This window comes from Centroberyx affinis, unplaced genomic scaffold (assembly GCF_046629955.1).
Source record: "Centroberyx affinis isolate AG114_WGS23_722 - 3 ecotype Tasmania unplaced genomic scaffold, CSIRO-AGI_Caff_v1 ptg001408l_1, whole genome shotgun sequence".
NCBI classification, from domain to species: domain Eukaryota; kingdom Metazoa; phylum Chordata; class Actinopteri; order Beryciformes; family Berycidae; genus Centroberyx; species Centroberyx affinis.
Window position 1 is genome coordinate 279522 of NW_027279888.1, and position 18174 is coordinate 297695.

An 18174-nucleotide genomic window follows, 5' to 3' on the forward strand; every position below is an offset into this window, starting at 1 on the left:
CTTCTGCTGAGCCTCCTATAATACCAAATAACTCTAGTAGCACAAATTTGACCACAGGATCAGTTTCTCCCAATTCTGAAGTAATTTCCTCAGCTCATATGACAACAAAACCTATTGAGCCTTCAACAAGCCAAAATCTAACAGAAAGTTCCACAACTTTTTCAACCACTGAGATTTCTCATTCTACACCATCCACCACTGAAACTCCAAAGGTGACAACTAAAATGGACATTTTATCCATACCAAGAAGTACAAGCCAAACAACTAATTTCACAAGAACATCAGAGGAGCGATCTACTGGGGTACCAAACCTAACCACAACTATCAGTGCCACAACTGAACTCCAAACATCTCAAAATAGCAATCTTAATAATAATGTGACCACAAAGTTAGTTACTTCCACAGCAAGAGGGATGTCATCCGCTCATACAGAAGAAACAAATGAACCATTTGGGGTCACTGAAACCTCACAAACAATCCCCTTCACGATAAATCAATCACCAACTAGCATTTCCTCTCCAGCTCGGCAGTCTGTGGTGACAAGTCCAACATTGAAAACTGGGTCGTCAGAAAACACTGAAACTTCCACCAGCGCAGAGCACCTGTCAATGTCAGCTGAAACATTTTTCTCCACTTCAGTCTCCAATGTTCCCACTCAGACAAGCCTTCCTGCAGTGACCACAAGCCCAAATCCTAGTTCATCCACTGAAACACCACCAAACACTTTGCAAACATCTTCTTCAACATCCAAAAAAAATCTATCTACAACAGCGGAGGGAGGCATCACAGAAACCCCAACCCAAAGTACTTCTATTATAGAGACTGAAACAACACATAAACTCTCCACCACAGTAAACACATCACCAACAAGCATTTTATCAACAACTGAACAATCTACAATAACAAGTCCAAATCCCACTACTGGACTAACAGGGAATATTGAAACTACCACCAGAGGGGACTATCTGATATCTCCAACTGAAGCATCTTCACCCACTTTCATCTCCAAAGCATTACCCACCAAACCAGAGCTTACAACAGAATCCTTAATGCCAAGTGCAACCTCAGCGATCACAAACAATGTGCTTACTCCTGTAACCGATCAGTCAACAGCTACCAAGAGTCCTATTTCCGGAGATAATGAGATCACAGCTGTCCTTGGTGAGTTCTCCAAGCTCCATCTCCTCACATTGCAATACTGATGTGACCATGGAGGAAGCTTGAATTTACTTGCTGAAGAACCTCAACATTTTTTTATCCCAAGATTCCTTGCACATTGGGAAATAGAGAGAGTTACTAAATTGAGTTAGTTACATTTACAAACATGTGAAATCACCTTTACTTTCAGACAGTGCAGAAGTACCAACCCGGATGGCAAACATTTCTTTGGAAATCATGAAAGAATTTGAGAATGATTATACTGATCTAAATTCTATCCTGTCAAAACAACTAATCAACACATTGATTGAACAGGTACAGTATTCAATTAAAACAATGTTCAGTGTTGTGTGAGTCACAATTATTATCATCAGTACATCAGAAATAGATAGATAATAGAAAGAAGGGAATATTCACTGATAGGTAATATTCTGTGACATGTATCTGCTTTGCTACCGGTGAAGTTCATGTTAATTTTTTGCCTCTTATCCACCAAGAAATACACATCTTATTGTGGTAATTATAGAGCAGGTTGTTTCTAGATAAGATATTTTGTCATGATTTTAAGTGTTAAATTGTAACATTGTATTTGTCCAATTTCAGCTGACTGTTCTCTGCAAGAAAGCAGATCAACAAAACTTCAAAGATATTCAAGTCACCAAATTAAAGTAGGTTATCACGCATTTGATATATCATCTTATTAAGGTTGAGGCTATTCTATCTTTTTATTTATTTATTTATTTATTTATTTTTGTATGTATGCATGTGAATGTGTGTTGGTAAACGATAAACTATGAATAAAAAATATATATAATAATAATATAGGCTATTCAAAATATCAGCAAATGTTTCTTTTGATATTGATATTAATATGTACTTTTGTCATGTTAACATGAATATTATATTAGCTATTATAAATGTTATTATGGATTCCAAAGGGCACAAGTAATCTTATCAATAATTTATCAGAAACCATAAATTATCCTCCACATATCAAATATCCTTTATTACATGACGGTTTAAATACTTTATGTTCTAGATCATACAGTATTTTTATATTCATCTCTATGTTCTTAAGATGTGTTTTTACTAACCTTTCTAGACCTGGGAGTGTTGTTGCTGAGACCACAGTACAATATAACTATCCAAACAATGAAAAACAAATACAGTTCCTCAACACTGAACTAGAACATGAATTGAGTAACATCTTTAATAACACAAGCAACCTGGAAAGCATTGGGCAGGCTCTTGGTAATGTGAGCATAAAACTTAATGAAGTCACCTTACAGCCAGCAACAATTGCGAGTGAGTACGACATAGTCTTGATGTCTTATACGCATTTATTGTCTTTTGTGTGGCAAAATTGTGTTTGAAAAAATATGCCAATTCCTAATTATTCAAAATTGCACTATTACAATGATACACATAGTAAGTGTTTTTCCCAAACAGATATCACAGACCTGCAGCCTTTTATCAACTGCAGTCAGTTTGCCAACTATACTGCTGAAGTGTCTGATGGTCACTGGCAGTGTATAGGACCCTGTAAAAAGAACCCTGACTATTGTCATCACCATGGAGAATGTATTAATATCATTCAAAGTGGACCTATTTGTCGGTAAGTTACAAATTTAAAATGACCTATTAGCTCAGTGTAATGCTATTCTGTATACAATTCAGTCGTGTAAATATTCTATAAATTCCTTCCAAATTCTGATACAGGTGTTATGATCAGTATGACGGCCAACAGTGTAATATTTTCCATACATCAACTTCAGCCATGACAACATCTCCACTGTTTACTTCCAATCTGGTCACTGAAACAAGCACATCTACAGGCTCATCATTATCAACTACAACAGCAAGTGATGTAACAACAGCAGATGTTTCATTTAGCAGTCCACAAACATCTTCAACATTCCCCAATACATTTTCTACAACACAGGAGTCTACATTATTTACAACAGATGTCACCAAATTAACAAACAAATCCATGGAATCCTCCTCTACTTCAATGCCAACCAGCACACAACACATTTCAACACATTTTAGTGATGAAACAACACAAAATACTGAGCAGACACCAACCTCTACTGATGTTGCATCCATCACTCCAGCTACCACTGTGATGACCAATAATGTTATGACAGCAAAAGTCACTACTGCAACTTCGTTTAGCAGTCCCCAAACATCTTCAACACAACTTTCCACAACAGAAGAACCAATTTCTATGTCATTCAAGACTGATACACCCATAGTGACAACAGAAGCAGTAACATCCTTTTCCACTGAAGGAAACAAATCCACACCTACTATTACCACTCAGACTCAATACTTGCCTGATACAGCTCCATCAACTACTTCTGGACAAACACAATCCACAATGAACTTCTCCACATCACTGAACACAGCTCCACAGCAGACAACAGAAAATGTGACATCAACTCCAATGTCAACAATCACCAGTCATTTACTGACACTAACAACAATTCAATCAACCTCTACTGCCGACCCACTCTCAAGTACAACTGTGAAAATCAGTACAGCTTCTACAGTCTCTCCCAACATCACACTTTTGACTCAAACTACTGCTGTACCCAAAAGTGAAGAAACAACAAATGTACCAACAACAAAGCTTACATTTAGCAGTCCAGAAACATCTTCACCTGTGCCCCTTTCCTCAACAGAGGAGCCACAGACTAATGCACCCACAGTGACGAATGAATCCGTAACTTCTTCACCTTCTTCCACAACTACCAGTGTCACACAAACTTCAACTCTTCAGAACAGTGAAACAACACAAGATACTCTGCCGACTGCATCCTCTCCCAATGTTTCTGTGACTCCATCAACATCAACTATGACATCATCAACAGCTGGAACAGGAAGTGATGTAACAACAGCAGACGTTTTATCTCGCAGTCCACAAACATCTTCAGCATTCCACGAAACGTTTTCTACAACACAGGAGTCTACATTATTTACACCAGATGTCACCAAGGTGACAAACGAATCCATGGAATCCTCCTCCACTTCACTGCCAACCAGCACACAACACATTGCAACACATTTTAGTGATGAAACAACACAAAATACTGAGCAGACACCAACCTCTATTGATGTCACATCCATAACTCCAGCTACCACTGTGACTACCAATAATGTTATGACAGCAAAAGTCACTACTGCAACTTCGTTTAGCAGTCCCCAAACATCTTTAACACAACTTTCCACAACAGAAGAGCCAATTTCTACGTCATTCAAGACTGATGCACCCACAGTGACAACAGAAGCAGTAACATCCTTTTCCACTGAAGGAAACAAATCTACACCTATTACCACTCAGACTCAACACTTGCCTGATACAGCTCCATCAACTACTTCTGAACAAACACAATCCACAGGGAATTTCTCCACATCACTCAACACAGCTCCACAGCAGACAACAGAAAATGTGACGTCAACTCCAAGCTCAACAATCACCAGTCATTTACTGACACCAACAACAATTCAATCAACATCTACTGCCGACCCACTCTCAAGTACAACTGTGACAAACAATACAGCTTCTACAGTCTCTCCCACCATCACACTTTTGACTCAAACTACTGCTGTACCCAAAAGTGAAGAAACAACAAATGTACCAACAACAAAGCTTACATTTAGCAGTCCACAAACATCTTCACCTGTGCCCCTTTCCTCAACAGAGGAGCCACAGACTAATGCACCCACAGTGACAAATGAATCCGTAACATCTTCACCTTCTTTCACAACTACCAGTGTCACACAAACTTCAACTCTTCAGAACAGTGAAACAACACAAGATACTCTGCCGACTGCATCCTCTCCCAATGTTTCTGTGACTCCATCAACATCAACTATGACATCATCAACAGCTGGAACAGGAAGTGATGTAACAACAGCAGACGTTTTATCTCGCAGTCCACAAACGTCTTCAGCATTCCACAAAACATTTTCTACAACACAGGAGTCTACATTATTCACAACAGATGTCACCAAGGTGACAAATGAATCCATGGTATCCTCCGCCACTTCACTGCCAACCAGCACACAACACATTTCAACACATTTTAGTGATGAAACAACACAAAATACTGAGCAGACACCAACCTCTACTGATGTCGCATCCATCACTCCAGCTACCACTGTGATGACCAATAATGTTATGACAGCAAAAGTCACTACTGCAACTTCGTTTAGCAGTCCCCAAACATCTTCAACACAACTTTCCATAACAGAAGAACCAATTTCTATGTCATTCAAGACTGATACACCCATAGTGACAACAGAAGCAGTAACATCCTTTTCCACTGAAGGAAACAAATCCACACCTACTATTACCACTCAGACTCAACACTTGCCTGATACAGCTCCATCAACTACTTCTGGACAAACACAATCCACAATGAACTTCTCCACATCACTCAACACAGCTCCACAGCAGACAACAGAAAATGTGACATCAACTCCAAGCTCAACAATCACCAGTCATTTACTGACACCAACAATTCAATCAACATCTACTGCCGACCCACTCTCAAGTACAACTGTGACAATCAATACAGCTTCTACAGTCTCTCCCACCATCACACTTTTGACTCAAACTACTGCTGTACCCAAAAGTGAAGAAACAACAAATGTACCAACAACAAAGCTTACATTTAGCAGTCCACAAACATCTTCACCTGTGCCCCTTTCCTCAACAGAGGAGCCACAGACTAATGCACCCACAGTGACAAATGAATCCGTAACATCTTCACCTTCTTTCACAACTACCAGTGTCACACAAACTTCAACTCTTCAGAACAGTGAAACAACACAAGATACTCTGCCGACTGCATCCTCTCCCAATGTTTCTGTGACTCCATCAACATCAACTATGACATCATCAACAGCTGGAACAGGAAGTGATGTAACAACAGCAGACGTTTTATCTCGCAGTCCACAAACGTCTTCAGCATTCCACAAAACATTTTCTACAACACAGGAGTCTACATTATTCACAACAGATGTCACCAAGGTGACAAATGAATCCATGGTATCCTCCGCCACTTCACTGCCAACCAGCACACAACACATTTCAACACATTTTAGTGATGAAACAACACAAAATACTGAGCAGACACCAACCTCTACTGATGTCGCATCCATCACTCCAGCTGCCACTGTGATGACCAATAATGTTATGACAGCAAAAGTCACTACTGCAACTTCGTTTAGCAGTCCCCAAACATCTTCAACACAACTTTCCATAACAGAAGAACCAATTTCTATGTCATTCAAGACTGATACACCCATAGTGACAACAGAAGCAGTAACATCCTTTTCCACTGAAGGAAACAAATCCACACCTACTATTACCACTCAGACTCAACACTTGCCTGATACAGCTCCATCAACTACTTCTGGACAAACACAATCCACAATGAACTTCTCCACATCACTCAACACAGCTCCACAGCAGACAACAGAAAATGTGACATCAACTCTGAGCTCAACAATCACCAGTCATTCACTGACACCAACAATTCAATCAACATCTACTGCCGATCCACTCTCAAGTACAACTGTGAAAATCAGTACAGCTTCTAGAGACTCTCCCAACATCACATTTTTGAGTCAAAGTACTGCTGTAACCAAAAGTGAAGAAACAACAACAAATGTACCAACAACAAAGCTTAGATTTAGCAGTCCAGAAACATCTTCACCTGTGCCCCTTTCCTCAACAGAGGAGCCACAGACTAATGCACCCACAGTGACAAATAAATCCGCAACATCTTCACCTTCTTCCACAACTACCAGTGTTACACAAACTTCAACTCTTCAGAACAGTGAAACAACACAAAATACTGAGCAGACGCCAACCTCTAATGATGTCACATCCATAACTCCAGCTACGACTACCAGTGATGTTATGACAGCAAATGTGACTCTTACAACTTCGTTTAGCAGTCCCCAAACATCTTCAGTGCAACTTTCCACAACAGAAGTGCCACAGTCTACATCTTTCAAGACTGATGCACCCACAGTGACAACAGAAGCAGTAACATCCTTTTCCACTGAAAGAAACAAATCCACACCTACTATTACCACTCAGACTCAATACTTGCCTGATACAGCTCCATCAACTACTTCTGGACAAACACAATCCACAATGAACTTCTCCACATCACTCAACACAGCTCCACAGCAGACAACAGAAAATGTGACATCAACTCTGAGCTCAACAATCACCAGTCATTCACTGACACCAACAATTCAATCGACATCTACTGTTGACCCACTCTCAAGTACGACTGTGAAAATCAGTACAGCTTCTACAGACTCTCTCAATATCACATTTTTGACTCAAACTACTGCTGTACCCAAAGGTGAAGAAACAACAACAAATGTACCAACAACAAAACTTAAATTTAGCAGTCCAGAAACATCTTCACCTCTGCCCCTTTCCTCAACAGAGGAGCCACAGACTAATGCACCCACAGTGACGAGTGAATCTGTAATATCTTCACCCTCTTCCACAACTACCAGTGTAACACAAACTTACAGTGAAACAACACAAGATACTCTGCCGACTGCACGCTCTCCCAATGTTTCTGTGACTGCATCAACATCAACTATGACATCAGCAACAGCTGGAACAGGAAGTGATGTAACAACAGCAGATGTTTTATCTCACAGTCCACAAACATCTTCAACATTCCACAAAACATTTTCTACAACACAGGAGTCTACATTATTTACACCAGATGTCACCAAGGTGACAAACGAATCCATGGAATCCTCCTCCACTTCACTGCCAACCAGCACACAACACATTTCAACACATTTTAGTGATGAAACAACACAAAATACTGAGCAGACACCAACCTCTATTGATGTCACATCCATAACTCCAGCTACCACTGTGACGACCAATAATGTTATGACAGCAAAAGTCACTACTGCAACTTCGTTTAGCAGTCCCCAAACATCTTCAACACAACTTTCCACAACAGAAGAGCCAATTTCTACGTCATTCGAGACTGATGCACCCACAGTGACAACAGAAGCAGTAACATCCTTTTCCACTGAAGGAAACAAATCTACACCTATTACCACTCAGACTCAACACTTGCCTGATACAGCTCCATCAACTACTTCTGAACAAACACAATCCACAGGGAATTTCTCAACATCACTCAACACAGCTCCACAGCAGACAACAGAAAATGTGACATCAACTCCAAGCTCAACAATCACCAGTCATTTACTGACACCAACAACAATTCAATCAACATCTACTGCCGACCCACTCTCAAGTACAACTGTGACAAACAATACAGCTTCTACAGTCTCTCCCACCATCACACATTTGACTCAAACTACTGCTGTACCCAAAAGTGAAGAAACAACAAATGTACCAACAACAAAGCTTACATTTAGCAGTCCAGAAACATCTTCACCTGTGCCCCTTTCCTCAACAGAGGAGCCACAGACTAATGCACCCACAGTGACAAATGAATCCGTAACATCTTCACCTTCTTTCACAACTACCAGTGTCACACAAACTTCAACTCTTCAGAACAGTGAAACAACACAAGATACTCTGCCGACTGCATCCTCTGCCAATGTTTCTGTGACTCCATCAACATCAACTATGACATCATCAACAGCTGGAACAGGAAGTGATGTAACAACAGCAGACGTTTTATCTCGCAGTCCACAAACGTCTTCAGCATTCCACAAAACATTTTCTACAACACAGGAGTCTACATTATTCACAACAGATGTCACCAAGGTGACAAATGAATCCATGGCATCCTCCTCCACTTCACTGCCAACCAGCACACAACACATTTCAACACATTTTAGTGATGAAACAACACAAAATACTGAGCAGACACCAACCTCTATTGATGTCGCATCCATCACTCTAGCTACAACTGTGACTACCAGTGATGTTATGACAGCCAATGTGACTCTTACAACTTCGTTTGACAGTCCCCAAACATCTTCAGTGCAACTTTCTACAACAGTAGAGCCACAGTCTACATCTTTCAAGACTGATGCACCCACAGTGACAACAGAAGCAGTAACATCCTTTTCCACTGAAGGAAACAAATCCATACCTACTATTACCACTCAGACTCAATACTTGCCTGATACAGTTCCATCAACTACTTCTGAACAATCACAATCCACAATGAACTTCTCCACATCACTCAACACAGCTCCACAGCAGACAACAGAGAATGTGACGTCAACTCCAAGTTCAGCAATCACCACTAATGTACTGACATCAACTGCAATTCAGTCAACATCTACTGTTAACCAAAACTCAAATGCTACAGTGACAATCAGTACAGCTTCTACAGTCTCTCCCAACATCACACGTTTGACTCAAACTACTGCTGTACCCAAAAGTGAAGAAACAACAACAAATGTACCAACAACAAAGCTTACATTTAGCAGTCCAGAAACCTCTTCACCTCTGCCCCTTTCCTCAACAGAGGAGCCACATACTAATGCACCCACAGTGACGAATGAATCTGTAACATCTTCACCTTCTTCAACACCTACCAGTGTAACACAAACTTACAGTGAAACAACACAAGATACTCTGCCGACTGCACCTTCTCCCAATGTTTCTGTGACTGCATCAACATCAACTATGACATCAGCAACAGCTGGAACAGGAAGTGATGTAACAACAGCAGATGTTTTATCTCGCAGTCCACAAACGTCTTCAGCATTCCACGAAACATTTTCTACAACACAGGAGTCTACATTATTCACAACAGATGTCACCAAGGTGACAAATGAATCCATGGCATCCTCCTCCACTTCACTGCCAACCAGCACACAACACATTTCAACACATTTTAGTGATGAAACAACACAAAATACTGAGCAGACACCAACCTCTATTGATGTCGCATCCATCACTCTAGCTACAACTGTGACTACCAGTGATGTTATGACAGCCAATGTGACTCTTACAACTTCGTTTGACAGTCCCCAAACATCTTCAGTGCAACTTTCTACAACAGTAGAGCCACAGTCTACATCTTTCAAGACTGATACACCCATAGTGACAACAGAAGCAGTAACATCCTTTTCCACTGAAGGAAACAAATCCAAACCTACTATTACCACTCAGACTCAATACTTGCCTGATACAGCTCCATCAACTACTTCTGAACAAACACAATCCACAGGGAATTTCTCAACATCACTCAACACAGCTCCACAGCAGACAACAGAAAATGTGACGTCAACTCCAAGCTCAACAATCACCAGTCATTTACTGACACCAACAACAATTCAATCAACATCTACTGCTGACCCACTCTCAAGTACAACTGTGACAATCAATACAGCTTCTACAGACTCTCCCACCATCACACTTTTGACTCAAACTACTGCTGTACCCAAAAGTGAAGAAACAACAACAAATGTACCAACAACAAAGCTTACATTTAGCAGTCCAGAAACCTCTTCACCTCTGCCCCTTTCCTCAACAGAGGAGCCACATACTAATGCACCCACAGTGACGAATGAATCTGTAACATCTTCACCTTCTTCAACACCTACCAGTGTAACACAAACTTACAGTGAAACAACACAAGATACTCTGCCAACTGCACGCTCTCCCAATGTTTCTGTGACTGCATCAACATCAACTATGACATCAGCAACAGCTGGAACAGGAAGTGATGTAACAACAGCAGATGTTTTATCTCACAGTCCACAAACATCTTCAACATTCCACAAAACATTTTCTACAACACAGGAGTCTACATTATTTACACCAGATGTCACTAAGGTGACAAACGAATCCATGGAATCCTCCTCCACTTCACTGCCAACCAGCACACAACACATTTCAACACATTTTAGTGATGAAACAACACAAAATACTGAGCAGACACCAACCTCTATTGATGTCACATCCATAACTCCTGCTACAACTGTGACTACCAGTAATGTTATGACAGCAAAAGTCACTACTGCAACTGCGTTTAGCAGTCCCCAAACATCTTCAACACAACTTTCCACAACAGTAGAGCCGCAGTCTACATCTTTCAAGACTGATGCACCCACAGTGACAACAGAAGCAGTAACATCCTTTTCCACTGAAGGAAACAAATCTACACCTATTATCACTCAGACTCAATACTTGCCTGATACAGCTCCATCAACTACTTCTGGACAAACACAATCCACAATGAACTTCTCCACATCACTGAACACAGCTCCACAGCAGACAACAGAAAATGTGACATCAACTCCAATGTCAACAATCACCAGTCATTTACTGACACCAACAATTCAATCAACATCTACTGCCGACCCACTCTCAAGTACAACTGTGAAAATCAGTACAGCTTCTACAGTCTCTCCCAACATCACATTTTTGAGTCAAAGTACTGCTGTAACCAAAAGTGAAGAAACAACAACAAATGTACCAACAACAAAGCTTACATTTAGCAGTCCAGAAACATCTTCACCTGTGCCCCTTTCCTCAACAGAGGAGCCACAGACTAATGCACCCACAGTGACGAATGAATCCGTAACATCTTCACCTTCTTCCACAACTACCAGTGTCACACAAACTTCAACTCTTCAGAACAGTGAAACAACACAAGATACTCTGCCGACTGCATTCTCTGCCAATGTTTCTGTGACTGCATCAACATCAACTATGACATCATCAACAGCTGGAACAGGCAGTGATGTAACAACAGCAGATGTTTCATTTAGCAGTCCACAAACGTCTCCAACATTCCACAAAACATTTTCTACAACACAGGAGTCTACATTATTTACACCAGATGTCACCAAGGTGACAAACGAATCCATGGAATCCTCCTCCACTTCACTGCCAACCAGTACACAACACATTTCAACACAATTTAGTGATGAAACAACACAAAATACTGAGCAGACCCCAACCTCTATTGATGTCACATCAGTAACTCCAGCTACCACTTTGACTACCAGTAATGTTACGACAGCAAAAGTCACTACTGCTACTTTGTTTAGTAGTCCCCAAACATCTTCAGTGCAACTTTCTACACCAAAAGAGCCACAGTCTACATCATTCAAGACGGATGCACCCACAGTGACAACACAAAATATATTGCCGACTGCATCCTCTCCTGATGTTTCTACAACAGAGAAGTCACAGTCTACACTACTCAATACCGACTTCCCACAGCCATCTTCCACTGCACAAATCAAATCCACACCCACTATTACCACTCAAACCCACCATTCACCAGAAACAATACATTCACTTACAACTGGGCAAGGTCATACAACCAAATTCTCTACAGCACAGATTATTACAGTGCAGACTACAACGGCTGTGACATCAGCGGAAACAACCAGCACAAACACACTTACACCAGAAATCAGTCAGTCAACATCTACCATCAGACCATTCTCAAATGCTACAATAACAGTGATAAGACCGTCTACAACTCCCCAGTGTACGGCTGAGGACTGTCATTGTAACGGGGCTCCCTGTTCATTCAATGTTACACTTGGAAAATGTCAGTGCCACTGTCAAGGTTTCACCTATGGAGATACATGCTCGTATGGACACAATGAGACAACAGCTGTCGTTGGTGAGGGGTTTTTTTTGTCTCCAAATACTGTCTTGTACAATCTTGTTACGACTGAAAATAATGTAGAATGCAGACTTAAGTTACAGGATTTAAACTACATGCTTGTCTTAATTTTGAATAGATTTGTTTGCTTTGTGCATTGATACCACTTCTACTTCATGTTCAGTGTGAAACGTTATTGCAATATTAAAATAATGGTATCATAATTCTTTGCAGATAGCGACGCAATACCAACAAGAAAAGCAAATATTTCTTTGGAAATCATGAAGACATTTGAGGATGCTTTTAATAATCTAAGCTCACCTCAGTCACAAGAATTCATCCGTACATTAACAACGGAGGTACAGCATGTATTTTTTTTCAATGTTCCATGAGTTAATGATTTTTACACAATAAGTGATGATAAAGCAGAGAATATTTACTCTTGCCATATAATTTCTTCTACCTGATAATTTTGGCAAATGTTAAATACAGATTAATAATTGTGTGTATTATGCTCTACACATTTTGATTTGATGTGAATATACAAAGAACATCTGTATTTATTGTCATAATTGTGTTATAGTAAGAGCTGTCATGTGTTGTCTTTCCGTTTCCAGCTCAGTGCCTTATGCAAAGAGGTAGATCCACAGAACTTCAAAAATGTACAAGTCATCGAATTAAGGTAGGTTTTTTTTAGATTATTAATTTATCACAAAATACTTTAATGTACTAATTTGATCCGGTGCATGTTGTTCTTGTTTAGTAATATCTATTGGGTTTTTTTGTTTCTTGCTGTAGACCAGGAAGTGTTGTTGCAGAGTCTGTAGCAGAGTACAACTACACAAACAATGAAACTCAAATCCAGATTATCAACACTAAACTAGGTGGCATATTGACTGGCATCTTGAATGACACAAGGAACCTAAAAAGAATTGCTCAGGCCTTTGGTAATGTGAGTGTGCAGCTAAATGGAGTTATCTTGCAGCCAACTGATATTAAAAGTGAGTATATCACGTGTCAAATATAAACATGCATCATTCCAAACACTGCTACTTTGAACAGTAAACTTCTCTTACAATATGTCTCAGTTAGGCAAGGTATTCATACAAGATTATACATGCATTTTTTAATCACACAGATATCACAGACCTGCAGCCTTTTATTAACTGCAGTCAGTTTGCTGATTACACTGCTGAGCTTACTGATGGTCGCTGGCAGTGTGTTGGACCTTGTAAAACGAATCCTGACTACTGTCATCAACACGGAGAATGTCAGAATGACATTCTAATTGGGCCGACCTGTAGGTAAGACAAAAAAAAAATTCTGGATATTATCTGAATTCTGGTTATCTTACATTTGATTCCTGTTGAATCAGATCATTCATGTGCCTCTCAAACACAGGTGCTATGAGTCTAGCCTGGAGCAGTATTATGGGCAACAGTGTGACTTCTTCCACTGGGGTCCAGGTTTCTATGGAGCACTCTTTGGATCGCTGGCAGCAGCTTTGCTCCTGATTATTGCTGTCATTGCGGTCATTATGGCCAAAAGGAGACATATGAGCATTTGGTGGGTTATGATGGTCAACAAATTATGCTTTGCTTTGCTCATAATGATCAAATTACAAACATTGCCAAAGTCCATATGATGAAGAAATTGTCTCTGTATCTCAGGACTCCCAGATCCCATGGCAGACTGACTGATTTTGAGGGAGACTTCTTTGACTTCTCACATATAGGTTTGTCCTGGTCTGCTTTTTCAGTAATCCTTAATCTCTTTCTCAGCAGTGATTTTAACAAGTATTCACAATGTGAGCATCTTTTCACCAGGCCTGGCTGCAGACCGGTCCACATTGGAAGGTTTTAGACCACGTCTAGAGAATGTTGACCCCAGATTACAGGTATTCTTGGTTATTATTATGCATTTCCATACTTACAATGCCTACGAAAGCCACTAAGTAACTACTAGCCTATTTTCCATCAAATATTCTGAGAAGGACTGATGTATTAAATGTGAGCTAATACTGAAAATGTTGATATTATTGAGCTTTGCTTCCTGTATTTCTCCAGGTCAGAACCAAACGTCCAGAGGTTGTACAGCAACCCTAGATGAAGACTACAGATTGGAGAGTTTTGTTTTCATTGTTAAGTTTTCCATACTAGCAATGAACAAAGCAAGTTTACAGATCAGTCCGAATGTTGTTGGAACCAGCAATAAAATATTGTATATAACCCAATATACAAATATTGTATTATTATATTATTTATACCTATATTTATATTCACTGTTAATCATTGTAGTCTACCTTCATATCAAATGATCCTACAACTGCAAAACTCTTGTTATTTAATTAAAGCCACAGCCATCCATATTTACATTAAATGTTTTGAGTGTTTTCATTTCCATTCTCATCTATGAAAACTATGTTGATACACTAAGTAATTTTGGGGTCAGTGAGCAATGCTCCTCTGCAGGAAAGTGAGACACAAGGTCAGAAAAACTATATTCAAAGAATCTTTTCTATTCCTAGATATCCCTTGAAGTCTTGGGCAACTCTGATGGACAGCAGTGCCCAGGGGTTGTCTCAGCATTGTTGCCTTAATCACATGAAAACACATTGTTGCCATATTTGAATAGATTTTTGACCCAGGTCTTGTTATAATGCCTTTTGCTGCAAGCATTGCACATCTACATTGCCAAAAATATTGCCTAGTGTGTCACCACTTTAAGAGTACACTAAATAATTTCAAAAATGTAGAAAATGTGCTGAATTTGCTGAGTAGCCTTTGGGTGTAATGTTGTGAACTAGGAGTAAGCCCAAGAGTATAGATTCAAACTACTTTAGGTTGTGATCAGCATTTTGAGTGGAGTGTGGAGCAGGTTGGGTCTGGGATGTCTTAACTTACTGCTGAGCCTGCTGAGGGTGTTTTGGGTGTAATTCAGCTAAATGTGATAGGAGATGCATCTCACCCACCTCCCTTTCCTCTACATCAGTGGTTCTCAACGTGGGGTCTGGGGACCACTAGAGGTCCTTGAGGGGGTTCCAGGGGGTCCCCAGCAAATTGATGAATTGTTAAACTTCAGCATTATTTAATTTACAAGAAGTGAACACAATTAGAGAATGTAGAAGAATGACTGTTTTGATCATAGTTTCACTGTTATCTCTCTACCCACAATACAGATAGTCATGGAATGGACAAAATCATATCTAACAATAAAAATATTCTCAGATTTGGGTCTGAGAGATAAAATCTCATCAAAAGGGGGTCTGTGGCCCTAATGTGGACTAAACTAGGGGTCCTTGATATGAAAAAGGTTGAGAATCACTGCTCTACATCATATCGAGGCTTCTGTTCACCCAAAAGTAACACAAGGGATACTTACCCCAGACGACAAATCACCATTAGGCCTACTTACAGTGTGTCTGTGGTACTCAATAGTGAGTTTATAGTGACTTTATCATACGTTTTGGTATTTTGTCTCCTTTGGTATCACTGCTACAGTCCTATAGAATATTAAACACTGTTTAAAAACACAGTTTTGCTGTGATATACAGTATAGGCTACCATTCTAAAATGTATTAGGATTAGAGGATTTTATGTATCACTGTTGCCTAGTTGTTTTTCGTTAGGGTGCACTGAAACGCCAATTACGTCTCAAGACACAAACACATGGAAACCAAGATTAATCATGAGTTTACCTGTTAGTTTCTTGACACGCTCCTGTGCCGACGACACAAATTGGCATTACTTCGGCATTCCAACATGGCGGTTAATGATCAAATCCAGTGTTGGATTGTGTAGTTTGAAGATGAAGACACACTATTCTCTGACAACTCTGCCAAGCATCACGTACTTGCTCCAGCCTTTTGAAGTTTAATCAGGGAGTTCATTTTCTCTGCAACAGTGATGGTATTGACTTCCTTCAGAGTAGTTATAATCTTCTGTCACTAGATGGCGTGCGTGCTCTCATATGATGACATTTTGCTTTTGCCATTTGTGTGAGAGAGCAAGGGAATATCAAGGGAATATCCTACAGAGAGGATGTCTAGAGTAGTAGCCTACTTGGCTACACTATAGTATCTAGTCCTAACTTTAAGGCTGATATTCAGAGATGAAGTGGTAATTAAAAAGGTGGGTATACCCTGACTTCCACTCATGATCATCATAAACAACCACCAATACAAGCAAAAATCTATTACCCTTTGAGAAAAACATTAATTCATGCTCCCTTAACAGACTTAAAAGAAAGTCAGTTTGATACTATTTTATGTACACCAGTGGTTCTCAATCCTTGGGGCCAGAGCACTGCTTTTTCCTACCGGGTAGCTAATTGCATGCATGTCACCTTAAAAAGGAAGGTAAACTGTATTTCTCAGATAAAAAAGGTGGGTAAACCGAGTTTAGGTGGGTTCACCCTCATTCCTCATTCCTTCTTACATCTAGATTCAGTTTGCCTCTTTTATATCCACCATCCTGAGTGTTTGATCATCATTTTCAAATGCCTTCAGACATGACAAACTAAATCTGAAACACATAGTCATCATTTTAGAAACAACACATGTATATATTGGTATATTATACAGTCTTATGAGTAGAGAATTATTTTTAAAATAGCATATGCATTAAGAATATGGTTTTAGATAGTTTACTGATATATTTGAAACTGGAATATTGTTTATGTTGGTTTGAACTTTTAAACTTATCTTATTGAGTGTTTCATCCCTTATGTACAGGAATGTAGCCTCAAGTCAAGATGAAGCTCTTATGAAAGCTTCAAATTTCAGACCAAAGGTGATTGTGAATTTGTCATCAGGACCCCTATTTTAAGTTGTCTTTTGAAAACAAAAGTTGCATTTAACTGATTTGTATCTTTCTTTCTGGTTTCTGTACATCTGTATATATATTAAATTACTGTTACAGTATCTGCTTGATATTCAAATCCGATTTCTCAATCACTGAGTAACCTTGAATGGATCCAGCAGTGACAGTCTTGATTGCAAATATTGTAAATTATTTGTTTTTATTACTGATTGGATTACTTCTCTCTTCTTCATAAAGTTATGTGAGGATTTGGTGTTGTTTCTGATATTGACAGAGGTGTCAGTCATCCAGTATTCTTGTTTATGTTTTTCAGGGTTATTGTTTTGTGCTTTTGTTGTAAAACATTTGCATATTATCATTATAATTGCTACCACCACTACGGTTACACCCTCACACAATGTAGGCAGCACTGCAGACTTGTGTAAGAGCCAGACATAGAAAGCAGACATGCTCTATTCCATCTGCAGACCAAACAACAGAGGTTATGTAACAATTAATGAGGCAGAAACCATAATGAGCATAATAATTCTTATCATGAAAAAGGAGCTCCTTCCACTGGGTAATCTTCAGCCGAACCAGCC

The 18174-nt window shown here is 39.7% G+C and overlaps 2 protein-coding genes across 2 annotated transcripts; both read left to right on the plus strand.

The window, feature by feature from the left end:
- The first annotated feature begins 413 nt into the window (after positions 1-413).
- On the plus strand, positions 414-5585 carry LOC139649872 (uncharacterized). The gene is made up of 4 exons (XM_071526382.1): positions 414-610; positions 2878-3053; positions 4731-5323; positions 5547-5585. The coding sequence occupies exons 1-4, from the start codon at positions 414-416 to the stop codon at positions 5583-5585; spliced, it is 1005 nt and encodes a 334-aa protein (XP_071382483.1).
- Positions 5586-8815: 3230 nt separating this feature from the next.
- Positions 8816-14882, plus strand: LOC139649873 (mucin-3A). Its single transcript, XM_071526383.1, has 10 exons — positions 8816-8956; positions 9892-9970; positions 10683-10822; positions 12653-12791; positions 13008-13132; positions 13391-13455; positions 13572-13774; positions 13912-14077; positions 14175-14339; positions 14840-14882. The coding sequence occupies exons 1-10, from the start codon at positions 8816-8818 to the stop codon at positions 14880-14882; spliced, it is 1266 nt and encodes a 421-aa protein (XP_071382484.1).
- The last annotated feature ends 3292 nt before the right edge of the window (positions 14883-18174 follow it).

Coding starts and splice junctions, on each gene's coding strand:
- LOC139649872 (XM_071526382.1), top strand. CDS start 414: ATGTCATCCGCTCATACAGAAGAAACAAATGAACCATTTGGGGTCACT. Junction 3,054..4,730: donor AGCAGATGTTTCATTTAGCA/GTCCACAAACAT, acceptor CAGCTTCTACAG/TCTCTCCCACCATCACACTT. Junction 5,324..5,546: donor CCATCACTCCAGCTACCACT/GTGATGACCAAT, acceptor TGCCTGATACAG/CTCCATCAACTACTTCTGGA.
- LOC139649873 (XM_071526383.1), top strand. CDS start 8,816: ATGACATCATCAACAGCTGGAACAGGAAGTGATGTAACAACAGCAGAC. Junction 13,456..13,571: donor GTACAAGTCATCGAATTAAG/GTAGGTTTTTTT, acceptor TTCTTGCTGTAG/ACCAGGAAGTGTTGTTGCAG. Junction 14,340..14,839: donor AGGAGACATATGAGCATTTG/GTGGGTTATGAT, acceptor GTATTTCTCCAG/GTCAGAACCAAACGTCCAGA.